The 18295-nt window shown below is 32.0% G+C and overlaps 1 protein-coding gene across 3 annotated transcripts; it reads left to right on the forward strand.

Moving 5' to 3' along the window:
• The first annotated feature begins 22 nt into the window (after positions 1 to 22).
• Positions 23 to 17889, forward strand: LOC105144047 (uncharacterized). 3 transcript variants are annotated; one of them, XM_011052704.2, is made up of 11 exons: positions 23 to 166; positions 2088 to 2258; positions 2666 to 3037; positions 3237 to 3589; positions 3888 to 4650; positions 4881 to 4989; positions 6567 to 6695; positions 6997 to 15586; positions 16218 to 16381; positions 16487 to 16541; positions 17417 to 17889. In XM_011052704.2, the coding sequence occupies exons 2-11, from the start codon at positions 2094 to 2096 to the stop codon at positions 17439 to 17441; spliced, it is 10725 nt and encodes a 3574-aa protein (XP_011051006.1). In that variant the 5' UTR covers positions 23 to 166; positions 2088 to 2093; the 3' UTR covers positions 17442 to 17889. The 3 variants fall into 3 exon arrangements, with proteins under 3 accessions (XP_011051006.1, XP_011051007.1, XP_087260832.1); XM_011052705.2 differs by having other exon boundaries at positions 4881 to 4947; XM_087404706.1 differs by lacking the exon at positions 23 to 166 and having other exon boundaries at positions 1920 to 2258.
• The last annotated feature ends 406 nt before the right edge of the window (positions 17890 to 18295 follow it).

An 18295-nucleotide genomic window follows, 5' to 3' on the forward strand; every position in this document is an offset into this window, starting at 1 on the left:
CTCACTATCGCGTATCATCGCGTATCCACGGATCGTTCCACCGTGGTATGCGTGTTTGACGTGCGCTCACTCGCAGCGCCGAGGAACCGCGATCGGCGACAGAGCGACCTAATTATGAGCGGCGACGTGTTATCCTCCTGACACTTCACGCGACGTCAAACAGAAGGTACGTAAATGTTGCATCGGGAAGTTGCACTCCAAGTCGCGATCTCCCCGTTCCCGATCGTCCCCCGACGACATCCATGAGTTGGAGAAACGCGCGCTCACATTTCTTTCACGTGCGTCCCTCGCGTGGATTACGTCACTTTGCTACGTGTTCTGCCGTTCGGCGTTCGGCGAAGTCCGATATGTCCGTTCCGTATAACCGAACAGTTTTGCATGACCACGTATTTCCGATTCGCTAAGATTCCGCAGACTGTGCAACTAAGTGAATTTTTCTTAACATTTATTATTACTTTGCACTCTTAGCAGCATTGTTGATTTTGCTCTTACGACTCACAATTTGAAGACCTAGTTTTTTTTTGTTCTCGAACATTATGTTAAATTGACGAATATGCATGTCTTTATAAATTCGTTTATGTTATATCGCTGTTTTATAATTTTCGTTATGTTTGCGCACTTTTTGTCCTTGATATATGTATGTATACCTAATACATGTATTGTTTAGTTTTGAAATTTGAAAATGCAGATATATAAAAAATAAAAATATTCTGGTTATTAAACTCCTTTTTATATTATATTTTTTATATTTTGTCATATTTATAAAATGATTATACTCAGTTATATTACTGAAGATGATAATACAATATAAAGTAAACAATTGGAAATAATAACACGAAGTATGTAATTTAATATAAGTTCACGTTGAATATAAAATATAATATTTTATTGTTTTTGTGTGAAAAAAAAATTGTTTTATCTATTGTTTTTGTATTGTTCTATCTAATATTTTTGAATTAATAAACATTTATGAAAAACTTAGTCAATCTTTGTATTAATTTTGTACTGTTATTATGAATATATAATTTTAATAAAGACGTACAGATGTTATTCTTTAAAAAATGCAAACATTTTTGTGTATGTGAAACAAAATATTTGTTTGTAAAAGCTTCCTATACTATTCCCTAAGAAAAAATATAAATTTGTTTTAAATTCAATAATCAATTGCTTTTATATAATATTATAAATAGAAACAGTATCAAAGTAATTTTTTTAAATTCAATATATAATATCCTATGTTATTTTTGAAATAAAAAAAGATAAACTCAAATTAAATAAAAAAGGATAAACTCAAATTTAAATTGAGACAGAAACTGTATATCCACTGTATTGCTCAAGAATATATGAGTGATATTCTTTTTTATCAAAAATAAATGGATACATGATTGTAATAAAGATTTAATTTTTTAAAAAGAAATTTGAGTTAATATAATTATAATTATATTAACTAATAATTATACAATTATTTATTTATGAATTTTATCTATTTGTAATTTTATATATTATAGGCATGATCAGCATATGATATTTTCTGCATATTTTCTTGCGATTAACATTATGCAGCTATTAAAGATAAAAAACTGAAAAACTAACGTTAAAGTAATGAAAATAAGAATTAATACTAATATAATGGACATAATAATAGAAATAAAAAGGAATAATTCTAAAACATCCTAATGATGTGTAATTAATTGATTCATAAAATGATATGATATTAATAAAGTGTTTAATAATATTAATTTGTAACACTTACATTTTTTTGTAATATTATTGTTGATACTTTTAGAATAAAGAACGGAGAAAAGATGCATGATCTTTGGTGTTGTCTCTGTACTGAGTATTATGTAGAAATGAGGTGAAATGTGAAAAGTCTGATCTGCGTCGAGACTTAATGCAATTAGTTTGCCCCAGTCTAGACCCTATCCAATTAGATCTGGAAAATGGGAGCACTCGGTGATACTCTATTTTGCCATATTAGATAAAAAACTTTCACTGCCATTAACTTTCAGTTGTCCCTTGTCAGAGTGTATTCCCAGTAGGTTGGAAAACAGATAATGCAGTGGTTTGTGTTGCTTCTGTTTGTACAGTGCATAATGTGGAACGCGTCTGAGGAATCATCAGGCGCGATGGAAGGCGGCTCTCCTGAGGCTGTGGTACACACGGAGACATGCGAGCAGAATAAAAATCAATTAGAATCTCTCAAGGAAATCATGATGAGGAATCAACAAAGTTTAAAGAGAAAGGAGGAGGAGGTCCAGGTAATATAAATTATTAAACTACTTAAATACCTCATTTTCAAAAACCTCATTCTTTGCATATATATTGCATGTCATGTGAATATCAAGCAAAAAACTTTCTTATTTAATATTTACATTAAATAATTGTCTTTGAATTATTACTGAATAAAAATTGAGAAAACATTTTAAGAATGTAAGTAAATGATTTTATTTATAGATTAATTGTCAAATTATATAATTTAATTCATAAATATCTTAAAATCAAATATTTTAGATCATATCAAATAATAAAATAATAGGACTTCATTTAGTTACTAGGAAAAAAAGAAATGACGTTAAAATTTTTATTGCTTTGTATTATTATTGAAACAATGTTCTGTAATTACATATGTATTGTATGCACATTTATTTTTTGTTTATGTATCTAGGAGTATGCAAGAAGATTGTCAAAGATTAAGTCTAGAGCCAAGTTATCACGTCGTAGTAAAGAAGGAGCTTCATCATCCAAAGACACTACGCATAAGACTGAATCTACCACAATGGATGTAACAGATGATACAATTGATGACATTAGTCAAGCAAAAACCCCAAAGGCAAAGTCTTCTTTACTTCAACGAAAATTAGCGGAAAATAGAAAAGTATTTGAGCAACGTAGCAAAGAATTGACAGAAACAAAACGAGCAGTGGAAGAGAAAATGGAAGCTATTAGGCAACAATTGGATGAAACGGATTTAGCAGCAGCAGAACACAAGGATCAACTAAGTATCACACCAATTAGGCCTCTTGTCATCACTTCGAATGTGAGTTCTATATTTGCTCTCTTAACATAATTTTCTTATTTAAATATTATAATTTTTCATAATATTCTAATGGATGTAATGAAAAAAATAAAAATTGATTACATAGTTAATTTATTCATAAAAAATTTACAACAGTACGCTAAAATTTATTAGTTTTTTTAGTTTGATAAAATTTATGTTTTGCTTTTTTAAATTTAAGGTGATGGCGCCAGTTCAAATACAAAATATTCAAGAAAAGGAAAAAAAAATTATGGAATTAAATAACAAAATCATCGAGTTAGAAGCTACTATTTTGGATCTTCAAGAAAATTTAAAAGAGAAAGACTCCGTTATTGATTCCAAAACGAAAGCGATTACTCTTATGTCTGCAGATCTTTCCAAGAAGGGTAAGACTACATTGGACACTCTCGAAGATACGAAAGACGAAATGCGAACGATGCAAGAAAATTTTATCTTGATCGAAACGTCTCTGAAAAATAAGAATGTCAGTCTATTGGAACAATTAGAGGAAAGAGATAACAGGATATCAGAATTGGAGCATACAATTAATAGGTAATATATTTTTTGGTAATATATATTATGTATTTTGTTACATTATAAAATTAAATAACATTTGAAATAAAAGCTTTGATATTCGAGTAATAACAAATAACAAAATATTTCGTATTATTAATCGAAATCGCAAAGAAAATATTCAGTTTTTATCAGATAAAATATATATAATTAAATTATAGTAAAATATTAATTATTGATATTATTACATATAATATTGCATAATATTTGTTTCTTACATAGAATAATGTTTTAAGATTTCAAGTTTTCTTAATTATTTATTTTTTATACTTTTTAGGTTTGAAGAGCAACTCAAAGAACAAAAAATATCTGAATTGGCAAGTGCAGATTTCTCGCGTTCCACTATGGATACTTTAGCGGAAACAAAAGACGCGATGAAATCAATGCAGGAAAATTTTGTTCTTGTCGAATCATCATTGAAATTAAAGAATGACAATCTTCTTCAGCAATTAGGGGAATACGAAATAAAATTGGCGGAAGCCAAAGAAAGGATATTTCAATTAGAATCTGGTGCCGGTATAGTGACAACTCCGGCAGTTGAGGATTTACAATTCAGGATAGAGAAATTGGAGCAGAATAATCGGCAACTTCTGGATGAGAAATACGAATTACAGAAAAATATTGCTGGATTGCAGGATAAGATTATTACTAGTAAATTAGTTGATAGTAATGATGCAATTGTCGAGAAAGACAACAGAATAGCAGAACTTGAAAATTTGATAGAAGAACTTAAACAATCAAATAAATTGCTAGAAGAAGAATCGAAGACTGAGTTGCAGAAGCAAGTAGCCGAATTGTCATACAAAAATGAGGAGTATTCTAATAAAATTACCGATCTTGAAAAACAAGTGCATGAACTTGAAGCGGAGAAGAATGATATCGCAATGAGATTGTCAACTGAACAAGCGATACCTAAAGAAGATATGATAATAAAATTGACAAAAGAATTGGAAGATTTAAATAAAAGTACGATTAAATTAAAGGCTCAACATAGAAGCAAAGTGAAAAATTTACAAAAGCAATTGGAAAACTTCAAAATGGTAAGAATTTATTAAATTATTATTTTTAGATTCTAATGTTAAAAATTATGAATTATAATTGGAGAAAAATATATATAAATTTTTATTGTTTTATTTTCCATAAAATAGCTTTACTGACTGTTTAATTGAAATACAATTAATATTGTTTGAGGGCATTAAATATTAATCAATTGGGACAATATGTTTGCGAATTTCTGTCTACGAAAATAGTAATATGTGTGTTCTATTAGATATCCGATACAAATGCAGAACTCGTTAGATTGGGCAATCAAGTGGCATTATTGGAGGAAGAGAAAGGTAACCTTCAGCTGAGTCTGGTAGACTTTGACGAGCTTAAAGGTAGGAACCAGGACAAACGTTTTATCACCGACGTTTCCGTTGTCCTAGTTATATTACCGGATTTTTAATGCAATCTATGTTCATATTTTTTATCGCGATAGCTTGTTTTCTTGCCCTGTTTTCTCTATGAATGAAAAGTATTCGTTCTAATTGTTATAATTATATGTATATATTTTTTACAATAAAACAAAGGATTTATATAAGAAAGATAATATCTGTAGTGATAATTGATATCAATTTTGCAAATGTAGAGTACAATCAATAAAATATTAATTGAGTTTTGAGTATTAAAAGAAAACGCGGAAAACAACTTCTCAATATTTTCTGGTGATGGAATCTCTTTATTTGTGTGTCTTGTATGCTTCAATTATATCGAAACATTTACGAAAAATACTAATCAATGATATTTGAAATATTTTTTTGTTATTAAGCATAACATGGTACCTACTTTACTTGTCAAAGTTTGCTGCGCATTTATTCATAGAAGTAGATTTATTCTTAGTACTTTTATATCCCACGTTTTCTCATTTTATATTAAATAGATGGATAATTGCATGAACGATATATGATTAATTGCAATAACTTTTTTGAAATTTTTGCGGCGCATTCTTATTTACTAATACTATTATTATATGCGATTATTAAAATGAATAATATGCGATTGAAAGTATTAATATTATACTTTGATTACATAATTTTTACTAATTTTTGATTAGTATATATGATTCGATTGGTGTACGTGTGATATTAGTTAAATATATATGTAAAACAGTGAATTGAATGAAATATATAATTCTTGGCTTTTTATAATGTTTATTGCTTCAAATAATTATAGAAAGAGAAGAATATTCTAAATATATTAAAAAATAATGCATACTGTCAGTAGATTTGTGCTTTTAATTAAAAATATAAGAAGATATTATCTTAACAATAAAATGTATGTAATCATTAAATATTGTCACATACATATTTCAATCTCAAATATTAAATAAAATGATAATATAAGTATATTAAAAATTTAACATATGTTAAATATGGTTAATATTGATTAATGAATTTCATAATGTATTATTTAAAAATAGAATCTGCTGATAGTTTGTGATATTTTGGGACAAAGAATATACAGGATGATAGTTAAGTACTTTAAAGATTTTAAGAGAAGAAGGTACAATACGTGTTCAAGTTGAAGGAAAAATTTCATTTTTTCCGCAAATAAAAAGAAATAATTTAGATTATTTTGATGAAATTGTAAATACAAAATTTCGTCAAAATGATCCGAGTAGTTTTTAAAATTTTTGAAAAAAATTTTTCTTTCCACTTTAACACCTCGTATCTTTAACATTCTGTATCTTAAATATTTGTTTTTCTGTTTTTTTTAATTTAGTGTGAGAAATCACTTTTTAAAATCTGTTAGAGTACTATTTAACTATTATCTTATATAATTATCAATTGCATAAAAAGGAATTTTGTCAACAAATTTTTTGTAACTCAAGCTTAGCATTTAATTACTGCTTGCTCAAAGCTTACTATGAATGAAATTGCACGTACGTTATCGGCAAATTATACGATCTGCACAGCCTCAGCAGGAGATTGGCAAGAACGTGTTGCTGACCTGGAAAGTAAGGTTTCATCTCAGACAAAAGAAATACAGATGCATATTGATGCAATCGCCATCTTAGAGAACCAAAAGTTAGATCTAACGCAAGGTAATTTGTCATATTGATTAATCTATACAGAATAAGATGTATTTGTGTCTTCATGGATTAAATTTTTTAAATATGAAATTATATATTATGTTATATATTCTAATAGAATTGTAAATTACGAGCTATTCTGCTTTTTTTTAATGGACTATAATTAATTAGTGTGCGTGTAACAGTGTTAATAACTATATTTCTAATTCTACATATATTATATTATTGAATATATTATATTATTGAATATTAAATATCAGCATGTTTATATTTCGATGGAACGATTTCGTAAAACTTGAATATCTTTTTTCAGAACTTCACACGGTGAAGCAGGAAGTTTTAGCTCTAGAAGCGGAGAACGCGGAGTCTGAGAATCTTAGAGTGACTGCAGAGATGAAGATCGTTGAACTAGAAGAACAATTAGAAACAGCGCACAAAGAACAGACTGAGAATAAACTTGAAATTGAACATCATGAACTTCTAAAAAAGCTTGATGCTTTGACGCAGGAAAATTCAGAATTATACAACAAATTAAACAAAATGGAAGAGAAAGGTACTTCGGATACTGGTTCAACGGAATCTTTCGAAGCTATTCAAATGAATGATAGAAATGATCTATTGAAAAAAATTGAGGATTTGGAACAAAAGAACAATGAATTAACACTTAAATTATCGAAGTTGGAGGAGAAGGATGGTTCACATGCTGGTTCGACGGAATCTTTCGAAACCATAAACGATACGGACCGTAACGAGTTGATAAAGAAGATTGAGCAATTGACGCAGGAGAACAGCGAATTGACCATAAAGTTGAGTAGGATTGAAGAGAAGGGGTCCGACACAGGTTCTACGGAATCTTTTGAGCGTATCCCGGAACATAATGATAGCCCAACAAAGATTGAACTACTTACTCAAGAGAATAACGAACTTGTTATCAAATTAACAAAACTGGAAGAACGACTGCACCAAATAGAAAGTAACGCTGAATTGGATATCTCTAAGATTGATCATAATTTAGAAACATCTAGAGATGATAGTAATTTGCGATTGCAGATTAAGACACTTACCCAAGAAAATGATAATTTGTTGGGAGAGATTTCTCAACTTAAGCCACAGATAGAGGATCTCACAGAAGAAAATAACAGGCTACAAGATCGTACAGAAATGTTGACAGCGGAGAATACTGAATTAGTTATAAATCGTACGAAATTGGAGGAACGTCTTCAAATGGAGTCATCTCATACTTCTCAAATGTCAATTCAAGTGATAGAATCTGCTGATCAAATTAATGCCTTAATAGAGAGGCAACAAATTCTTGAAAAAGAGCTGACGCAATTGCGGAAAACTTCAATTGAACACTCGGTTAATGTAACATCATGCGAAACTGATGATGCAAAGTCCAAACTCGCGACATTGGAGAAAGAAAATGCTCAGATGATAATGACGATCGCACAGCTCGAAGAGCATATCAATAATCAAACAGAACACCTAATTAAAATTACCAGAGAAAAAGAAGAGCTGGATTTAAAGCTGAAACATACAACCTGTGATGATTTCTCTAGAGAAAGATTGCAGCTTATTGATAAACTGGAGAAATTGAATCAGGAGAAGGAGAATGTTGCCCATGAGAAGCAGGAATTGCAAGAGCAAATTATTCTTTTACAGAAATCGTCCGATGAAATTTCGGAGATGCGAAAGGCGGAGGAAGTTGTTTATCAGGAATCGCAAACTGTAATTGTAGCGTCCTTAGAAAAAGAATTGGAAAATAGTAAAATATTAATTGTAGAATATAAAAATCAGATAGAGGAAATGAACATGAAATTGGAAAGCATGGAGACAGAATTGCAAAAGAAAGCCGAACAATTACTGAAGTATGAAGTATCGGGTGCAAAATTGGAAAGTGTAGAACGTGAATTGAAGGATATGTTCGTTACAGCAGAAGAATGGAAATTCAAATATGATGACATCCAAGAAAAAATGCAAGCGCTGGAGCAAGGAAAAGCATCGATAGAAGAAGCTTTTAAGACATTGGAGAATGATAATAAAGAATTGCTAGAAGTGATAAAACAAAAAGATGCGGCGAGTGATGCTCTACAAGATCATCTTCAAGGTATCATGAGCTCCCTTGAAACGAGATTACGAGATGAAGTGGCGAATGTAACGGCGAAAGAACATGAAATTGCAGATTTGAAGGCTGAGATTGAAAAGAAAGATCAAGAGTTGCATACTAAATATGCACAATTGCAAAATGGAATGATTACTATAGACAGTTTACAAGATGAGTTGAATAACCATTCGATCAAGCTTAAAGAAAACGAGGCTACTTTATTGTCATCATTAGGAGAGGTTGCTAGACTTAATAATATAATAAAGGAGAAAGAAGAGGAAGTTTATGCTCTACAAAATAATATTAGCAAAATTACTGAAGTGTTAGAGCAATCCAAGTCTATAACAGAATTTGAGGAAATATTGGAGAATTTGCGAAATAAACAAACAAGTTATACTGAATTACAAAGTAAATATGAAGAAACGTTAAAAGAAAACAATGAGTTATCGCAAAAAATTGAGGATATGTCAAAACATGACGAGAATATTGAAAATGAATTAATTAAGAAAGAACAGGAAATTGATAATTTACTTGTGGCTAAGAAGGATTTGGACGCACAAATTGAAGAAGTCAAGAACGATAAGATTGAAGCTGAAAAACGAATTTGGGAACTGCAAGCAATTTTGGACAATCAAACTACATACGCTGAAAAAGTGCAATCAGAGCTGACGATCGAGTACAAGCAAATGGAACGGCTTAAAGCTAAGCACATGGAGGATATAGCGATGCTTAATCGTAGATTGGAAGACGTTCTCGAGGAATTAGTTGAGAAAACACAGGAAAACGAAGTTATGAAATCCGAATTAGAACAGAAAGAACTGCTTAGTAAAAACTTTACAGAAGAGATGAAAATCGTTTTAGAAAGCAAGGTCGCAGATTTGGAACAAAAACTTTTAGAATCAGAGAATAAGCTACTAGCGCAATCTGAAAAGATGAAGAAGATTGTTGCTACGTTCAATAAAAAGAAAATAACATGTCAAGAACTTGAAGCGCGTGTTGCTGAATTGGAAGAGAAATGGACGACAGAGAAAGATGAGAAAGAAGTTAAAAACAAGCAGATACAAGAAGTAGAGATTTCCATGCGGGAAAAGGATAACAAGATCCATGATTTGGAGGAAAAATTACTGCAAGCGAAGAATGATACTGCGGAGATTCTTGCAAATTCAGAGAAATTTGAAAAAGAATCGACTAGTTTAAAGGAAAAAATTGGCATATTAATGGAGCATGTTGCGGAGATGGATGAGGAAATTGAGAAGCAACGCACAGAAATAGAACGCATTTCTCTCGAAGTGATAATTGAGAAAACGGCGAAGGAGGACATTATCAAAGAATATGAAATCTACAAACAAACTGCGAGCAAAGAAGATGAACAGAAACAGATAGTTTTGGATGAGGTGAAAGAGCAAGCGCGAGAATTGAGTGTACGCATGCAAGTAATGGAAAACGAATATGTGCAACAACTTGCTACAATAAAGAATCTGAAAGCAGAAAATGGCCTCTTGTTTTCCAAACAAACACAAATCGACGAGAAATTAGAAAATGCTGAGAAGAAATCAGAAGAACGTCGTGTATTAATCGAGCAGTTACAAAAAGAAATTGCGACTATGACACAGGTTCCAGAACAGAGTGAACTAAGAGAAGAAGATGCACGAATCGCGCAGCACTGCGATCATTCCGAGCAATGTCAAAATTTGGTTCAAGCATTAGAAGCGCGTTTACAAGAACGTCAAGCAGAAATTGAAAATTTGAATAATGAGTTGGCCAATTCGTATGGCAATATCGTATTACTTCATGATGAGTCTCAGAGATATAATGATATGATGATGCAAACTGCTCAAGAGCGCTTCAACCAATCGCTTATGGATCAAACAAATACATTGCAACAGGAAATCGATTCTTTGAAAATGGAAAAAGCCGTGAGCGAACGGAGAGTATCGGAATTGGAGGCTGAGTTGGAGAAGTACAAAAATGTGGAATGCAAAGTTGAAGTTTCCAAAGAAGTTGAAATTCCTATTACTGAAAATCAGCAACAACAGAAGAATGATGATGTTTTACAATTGTTCGACTCCGCGAAAATTTTTGATACAGCCTCTGTTTCGGATACGGACACCTCGGATAAAAAGGAAATAGGACGACTGCAGAGTTTATTAAACGAGAAACAGAGTCAGTGTTCTGAGTATATAAAAGAAATAGGACTTTTATTCAATAATATAGAAGAAGAGAGATTACATATCCAAGAGTTACAAAATCAATCTGAAAATTTACAAAGTGAATTAAAAAAGAGAGAGGATCTTCTTTCTGAAAAGAACGCGCAGATAGATTCATTGAATGCAGAATTGGATAATGTAACTCGTCAGTTAAATGATTTGAAAACGTTACAGGAACAATATCGTACTACTGAAGCAGAGTCACAGAGATTACAGCAGCTTGTAATTGACAAAAGCACCCAAATAGATTTATTGATTAATGAATTAAATACTGTAAATCAACAAATGAATTCGCAACTGCAGCAACATGTAGATATAGAAGCCGGTTTACGAACAGAAATATTACTTAAGGACACAGAAATCGCTGCAATAAAAACAGAATTGACTTTTGTAAAAGAGACTATTGAAACATTAACAGCGGAACGAGATCAACAAGTCGAGTCATATAAACTTCAGATTAATAATTTGGAAACAGGAGCGAGGAGTGTTAGTGACAATGATTTAATACAAGAGTGGGAACAGCGTATTTTAGCAACCACCACAGAGAGAGACTTGCTACAACTGCAAGTAAGTGATTTAACGCGATCCTTGGAAGAACTGAAAGAAACGCTTGCGAGTCAGGGCAATCTACAGATTGAATTAGAGAACGTTTTGCAAGAAAGGGATCAGACTCGAGCACTTATTGCACATCTCACGCAAGCTTTGGATGATTCAAAACAGAGTCTCCAGGAATCGAAGATATACAAAGATAGCTTGAAAGAACTTACTTCCATGGAAAAATTGGTCGAAAAAGAATTAGAACAAATTCCTACAGCTGAAGAATCAATTAGCCAAGAAGAACGTGTACAATCGGCACAAGCTCCTATTGAAAAGGAAATACAACAAGAGATTCAGTTGGATATAGGTATGGGTTGGGACAACGGTTCTGAGAATCTCAATATTGATGAGGAATCTTGGGGTTGGAGTGCGGAGAATGTTCAATCAGCTATTAGCAGTCAACATCTCAGCACGATGACATTGAGCGCCGAAATGCAGTTGCGTGCGAAAGTAGAAGATTTGGAAAATAAAATTAAAGATCTAGAAGTACAGAACGTTAGGATTACCGAGGAGAGTAAATCGACGCAAATAAAGAACGGTAAATTGGTAAAGAAATTGAAAGAATATAAAGTGCAAATAGAGGGTTTGCAGCAACAATTAAAGACGCAGAAACAGACTGACAGCTTTTTCGATTTGGATACGGCAATTGAAGAGGAGCTGAAGGCGCAAATTACCAGTTTGGAAACAGCTCTTAATGAAATAAAGGAGGAAAAGAAAAATATCATTGCTGAGAAAGAAGCTTTATTAAAACGGCTTGATGTAATAGTATCAGCTAATGAGAGATATATGGAAATGAAAGAGAGACAGGACATGGAAGTTGAGGTATTACGCATTCAAAATAAGGAACTGGGTAATAAAATACAATCTTTAGAGTGGCGATTACAAGAAAATGCGATTGATATAGAAGATACTTCTTCTTCAATACATGAAGGTCAGAGTGATCTGTTATCTTATGAAATCGATAAACCTGTTGCACGTAATCAGTCACAGAAAAGATCAATAGATTCTAATGATAACTTAGAAGTAATATCAAAGAAATATAAAGAAGAAATAGACGATTTGAAGGATGAATTAGAAGCGCTTGCAGCAGAAAATGAGCAACTGCAACACTTTTTAGAAGAACAAAAAGCGGCGATGGCAAATTTGGAATCAAAAGATAACAGTAACATCGATGAGCTCATGAAAAAGTTAGACGTTTTGAACAACCAAAATGTTGAGTTTCAAAGCGCTTTAAATAGAAGCAAGGAAGAATATGATGTTCTCAGAAAGCAGTATGAACAAAGTCTAATAGACGCGAATGATCAAGTGACAGCAACACGGCAGAACAACGATCTTCTCAAGATTGAATTTGCGGAGAAGGTAGATAGATTAGAAATGGAGATAGAAAATCTACAAAAAGCTTTAGAAGAAAAAAATATTTTGGAAGGCAATGCTTTAATGAGTTCGGAAGAAAAACTTTCGACTCTCAATGCATCTTTAATGGAAGTCACGGAGCTACTTAACGTCAGAGTTCAGGAAGTTGCTGATCTGAAACAAGAGCTTCAAGTTCAATATGTAGAAAGACAGCAAGCTGAAGCGACACTACAATCGGAAATACAAAACTTAACTAAAGAATTGGACGAGAAGAAACAAGATGTAGGAATCTGGAAGCAAGCATTTAGCGATAAGGAACACGAATTGATGCAGCAAAGAAGTGTGGAAACAGTAAATACTATTGTTAGTGAGGTTACTCAAGAATTGGTCCAGAAACACGCGATTGAAATCGAAGAAAAAGATAAGGAATTACGTGATTTAACAGAGAAGTCGTCTGCATTGCAATCAACAGTCGATGAATACATCTTGAAGTTGCGAGATTACACGACTAAATTGGAAACGCAACAGCAACAAATTGCATATTTGAAGGAGGATCTAACGGAACGAAATTCGATAATAGGAACTACTCAAACTGATATGAATTTGATGAATGAAAAATTGCGGGAAAAACAACAAGAATTGATACAATACGAGGAAGAAAAAACGAAACTCGCAGTAGAAGTGGAAAGATGTTTAGCAGATATCCAACATTTACAGAATCGATTAAATGTCACGGAAGCAACTACAATTGACTTACAAGAATGCAATTCACGTATTCACAGCTTGGAACAAGAAGTTCAGATTTTTAAATCGGAGAAAGAATCAATTTTATTGATATATGAACAGGAGACAAAAGTATATCAAACTCAAATAGAAAATAATAAAGAGCAAATTAATGCTTTGAAACGCGACTTGCGAGAGAAAACCGAGCAATTGCATTACATGAGCACACAATTATGTGCCAAAGAAAATGATTTGGAAGGAATTAAGGCTATGATGAGTGATAAGGATTCTTTATTAGAGGTTACGAATCAAGAATTGAATGACAAACGAGCCGAATTGGAGAGATTGCGCAACGAGCAGAGTGCCCAAATAATCGATAGTCTTCCGGTCCCTAGAATAGGTCATGACGATGATGCGGAATTGCAAAGCACTATAAATGAACTGAAAGCGCAAATGGAAGTTAAGCAACAAGAATTGGAACATTTGAAATATGTATTGAGCGAGAATACGTATCCTACAATTATCCAGCAAATGCAAGATAGAATAAATTGTTTGTATAATGAGAAAGCTACACTAGAAGCTTCTTTGCGAGCAACTACGGAAAGCTTGACAGAGAAGCAGCAGCAAGTGAATCTTTTGACACAACGTGTTAACGGGCAAAGTCAAGAGCACGTATCTAAGGAGGAAGCCAGTTTGTTCTCCAGAGACCGAAGATCTGTGCATGATCAGGAAGAAATTGTTAGGTTGCAGAACGAATTGCACGCGAAGCAACAAGAGATAAACGAATTGAAGTACGTCATAGCTGAGAAAGATTCGCAGTTGTGTCTCCAGGCTAGTATGGAGCCGCAATCAGATGATTTCGAACTGCGTGAAACCGTACAGAGATTGATGGGAGAATTGTATGGTAAAGAGCAAGAAATACAGATATTAAAGTCAACAGTTGCGGAATTACAAGAGCAGATTCTGCATTTTAAAGATTACGAGAGACTGTCTGAAGAGAATAGAAACGCCATCGAGAAGCTAACTTCTGAGAAAGAACAAATTCGTATTGACGCTGAAGAATTTCTGAAGAGGGAATTGCAAAAGAAAGAATCGGAGATTGATAATATAAAGCAAAGATTATCGGAGGAAAACCAGAAGTTATTGGCGGAGCTTCGATTGAAAAATAGCGACATCGAGAATTTGAAAGCACAATTTGAACAATTACGGACAACTGCGAGTAATCAGGACAATAAGTTACAACAAAAAGAGATCGAATTGATGCATACAATCGACGATCTGGCGGAAAAAGAAAGAAGACTGGCTGAACTGAGCATCACCAAAGACACCGAACTTCATAATTTAAAGGTACAAATTCATGAAAAAGAGGCGCGTATAGACGAACTCCTGACATTGTCCGCGGAAGAAGAGAAACAATTGAATGAATTAAGACAAGCATTGGAGATTAATGAAACAGAAGTAAACAGGCTCAAGAAATTGTTGATGCAAAAGGTTTTGGAACATGATTTGATACAGCATGCCTTGAAAATAGACACTGTTGAACCTGCATCATCGAAAAGCTCAGAAACTATTCAATCAGTTGATAATAAGGAAACCACTTCCAGTGAATTAGATCTTGCGCTGTATATGCTTCATCAAAGAGACGTTCGATGTGAAGAATTGACTCACGAATTGATGCAGTTGCTCGAGGAGCGCGATACGTTACAATTGCGATTATCTAATGCGATCCGAGTGAACGAAGATCTTAGGAGAGTAGGCAGCCCCGAAGCAAGTCCAATAAAAGATTCATCATTGTCTTCTCGTGCGATAGTAGAACCTATCGTGGAACAACCTTCGCCTTCAAAGTCCGAGGGACCAGTCGAGATCGCGAAAGAAGCTATTGATACTCCAATTGAGGACAAGGAAGCTCTTGCTCTGAAGTAAGTAAAACTTATTTTTATAACAATGAAATTGCAAATTTATTACTTTTAGGTGAACTCTTACACAGCTTATAATTTGGATTTTTTATATTTTGATTTGATTTAGAAATTTTTATGTTTTATACGTATTGTGTATGTATTTAACGCTTTAATCCCTGAATTTTATTTATCCAATATAAAAAATAATATATATATTTAACGCTATTATAGGTAGAAAATTCTATGACCATACTTAAATGTTAAATGTGCAATACGAATATTTTTTAAATGTAGTGTATTTAAAGAACAAATTAAAAGCGTAAACAAATTGCGTAAATAGATTTTTTTATGACCGAAAATCGCAGCTTCTCGTCTGACCAATCAAGTTTTTCTTTATTCCAGTCGCTGATATGTATTGGCGCGAATAATGGCAGAACTCTAATTAAGATTATTGTGGTATCATAGTCTAATCAAAAGTTTTATTTTTTATTTTATTTTAATAAAAATTGATTCTTCATAGATTATCCAATATCCTAAGTTCAAATGTTGAAGAATCAAAAATATTCTCATCCTTTAGCATAAAATCCTAAATATCTTGCTTTTTGCGTATTGTAAATTGCTTGCAGCTTGATATAAGCTAGTTCTCCTTTAGATTGTCACAGCTACATTCAGTCAGCCATACAAAGGATGTACGATTGAAGGACGAACGAGAGTTAAGGCATACACAACAAATGTCTTTATTAGCGCATAGAGACGTTTTAAACACGTTACCACCCGAAGCAGCCGCAAGATTTGTCAACGCTAATTACACGCTCTGTAGGTATCATTTGATTTTTTAATTTAGTTTTTAATAGAATAATCAGTAAACATATTAGTGAATATTTAAAATTATGTACTAATGGTATGTATCAATATTTACAGCTCGAGATGTTCAAAGCCAATCGAGCGTTCTTTTGAATTGGTTGTGGGGCAAAAGGTAAATTATAAAAAATATATTTTTAACATTTTGTATTTCATAATCCAATATTGGCCATGTTCAGCAGACACAACTGTTGCGGAACGAATCAGTGAGCGCTATTAATCTTTTAGATCATCCAATAGCAGCGAGCGCTCACGGATCTGTTCAACAGTTGAGTCTGCTGAATGTGATCATTATGTCTCATTTAATCTCAGAATGTGAAATAATTTTTCAATTTTGTAAACTTGTAACATTATATCGTCTCAGTTTACAGAATTTAAATTTTATGCTTATGTAGTTTTATTATTTTAGAACTATATACACAACTCATTAATCTAAATGTTTACTTTTATGTTGGATTTTTCAATTTTAATTTCATTGATTTTATTATTTTAAAGTTTTCTAGATTCTTAAATGTTATATAATAAAGTAAAGAAAATAGTAAAAGTTATTATTATGTAGAGTCCGATCGAAACTTTTACCGAAACTGAAAATGAATACTCATTATGTGTCAGTTTCGAAACCATATAGTTCTTCTTCATAAATATTAATATGTGCAATTATTGTTTCAATAATTAAATTATGGTGTTTTTAAGGAGTATAATATTTATATTCTTTAGCTAAAATTGACATACAAAATTGACAACCGAAATTTTGATTTTTGATTTCGGCCGAAATTTAATTATTATTATTATTATTTCAATAAATTATGATATTTTGAAAAAAAGTAAAATATATGATGTATGGGCGTGTCTATACATATGATCTTTATAAGATTCTTATTTTTTAATTTTAGTTTCGATTTCGGTTGAAATTGATATAGCTGAGTGTTTTGGTTCAGTTTCGGTAAAAGTTTTGATTGGATTCTATTATTATGTGACATATTATTTTAGCACACCGAAGGTAGTGCACATGTGATGAATGAAGAGCGGGAATGAAGTGGCCATCGCTTTTGCCTTCTAAAGACATTCCTGCCAAGTGCCAACTGCCAAGACTTACTCCTGCAGTTAACTAATGTGTTGAAGCAGTTTGTCATATTTTTCAGAAATCACATGCTGGCACAGTTGTAAAGAATAGTTTTGTGAAAATATTGTGAGTGATGTGATGAAAAATGTAAGAAAAAAATATTTTTGAAATTATACATACACATGTACAGAATGTAACTAGAGTATTTTCTCGGAAAAAAGTTGCTCTCTCTTCTTCGAAAAAGAAGATAATATATAAAGAGCAGACTTATGTACATATTATAACGTTGTACAGCAGATACGCATGAAATGTAAAATGAAATCACAAAATGTTAGATATTTTGTCTTTTTTATTCAGTGACTAAATTATTTATACAATAAAGAATACGCAATGAAACATATACTACAGAATGTTGGAACGCAATTATTATGTTATTGAATATAAACATGTTTATTAAAAAATTGTCTTATTTTGTTAGTTTATTAATTTAATAATTATGTATTTTGCAATATTTATATTATTAATATTTTGTATTATTCATGATTGTCTTCCGGCTTGATATAATTATAATACATATTGTTTTATATTTGCACATCGAAGGAAAGCCATGCAAGGTAAATCACAGATAACGCATAAGCAATTCGTGATAATTATAAATGAATCATTCTATTTCCATAAAATTTTATACAAAGGAAACAAAATTTCATTAACTAATAAAATGTAGCTGGAGAATGTTCAATTATATTATAAATTGTAATACAAAGTAAAATGTGAATTGTAAAGCGTAAAATGTTTGTGTTTTATAG

This window comes from Acromyrmex echinatior, chromosome 3, assembly GCF_024713525.1.
Source record: "Acromyrmex echinatior isolate Ae372 chromosome 3, ASM2471352v2, whole genome shotgun sequence".
In the NCBI taxonomy this organism is placed as follows: Eukaryota; Metazoa; Arthropoda; class Insecta; order Hymenoptera; family Formicidae; genus Acromyrmex; species Acromyrmex echinatior.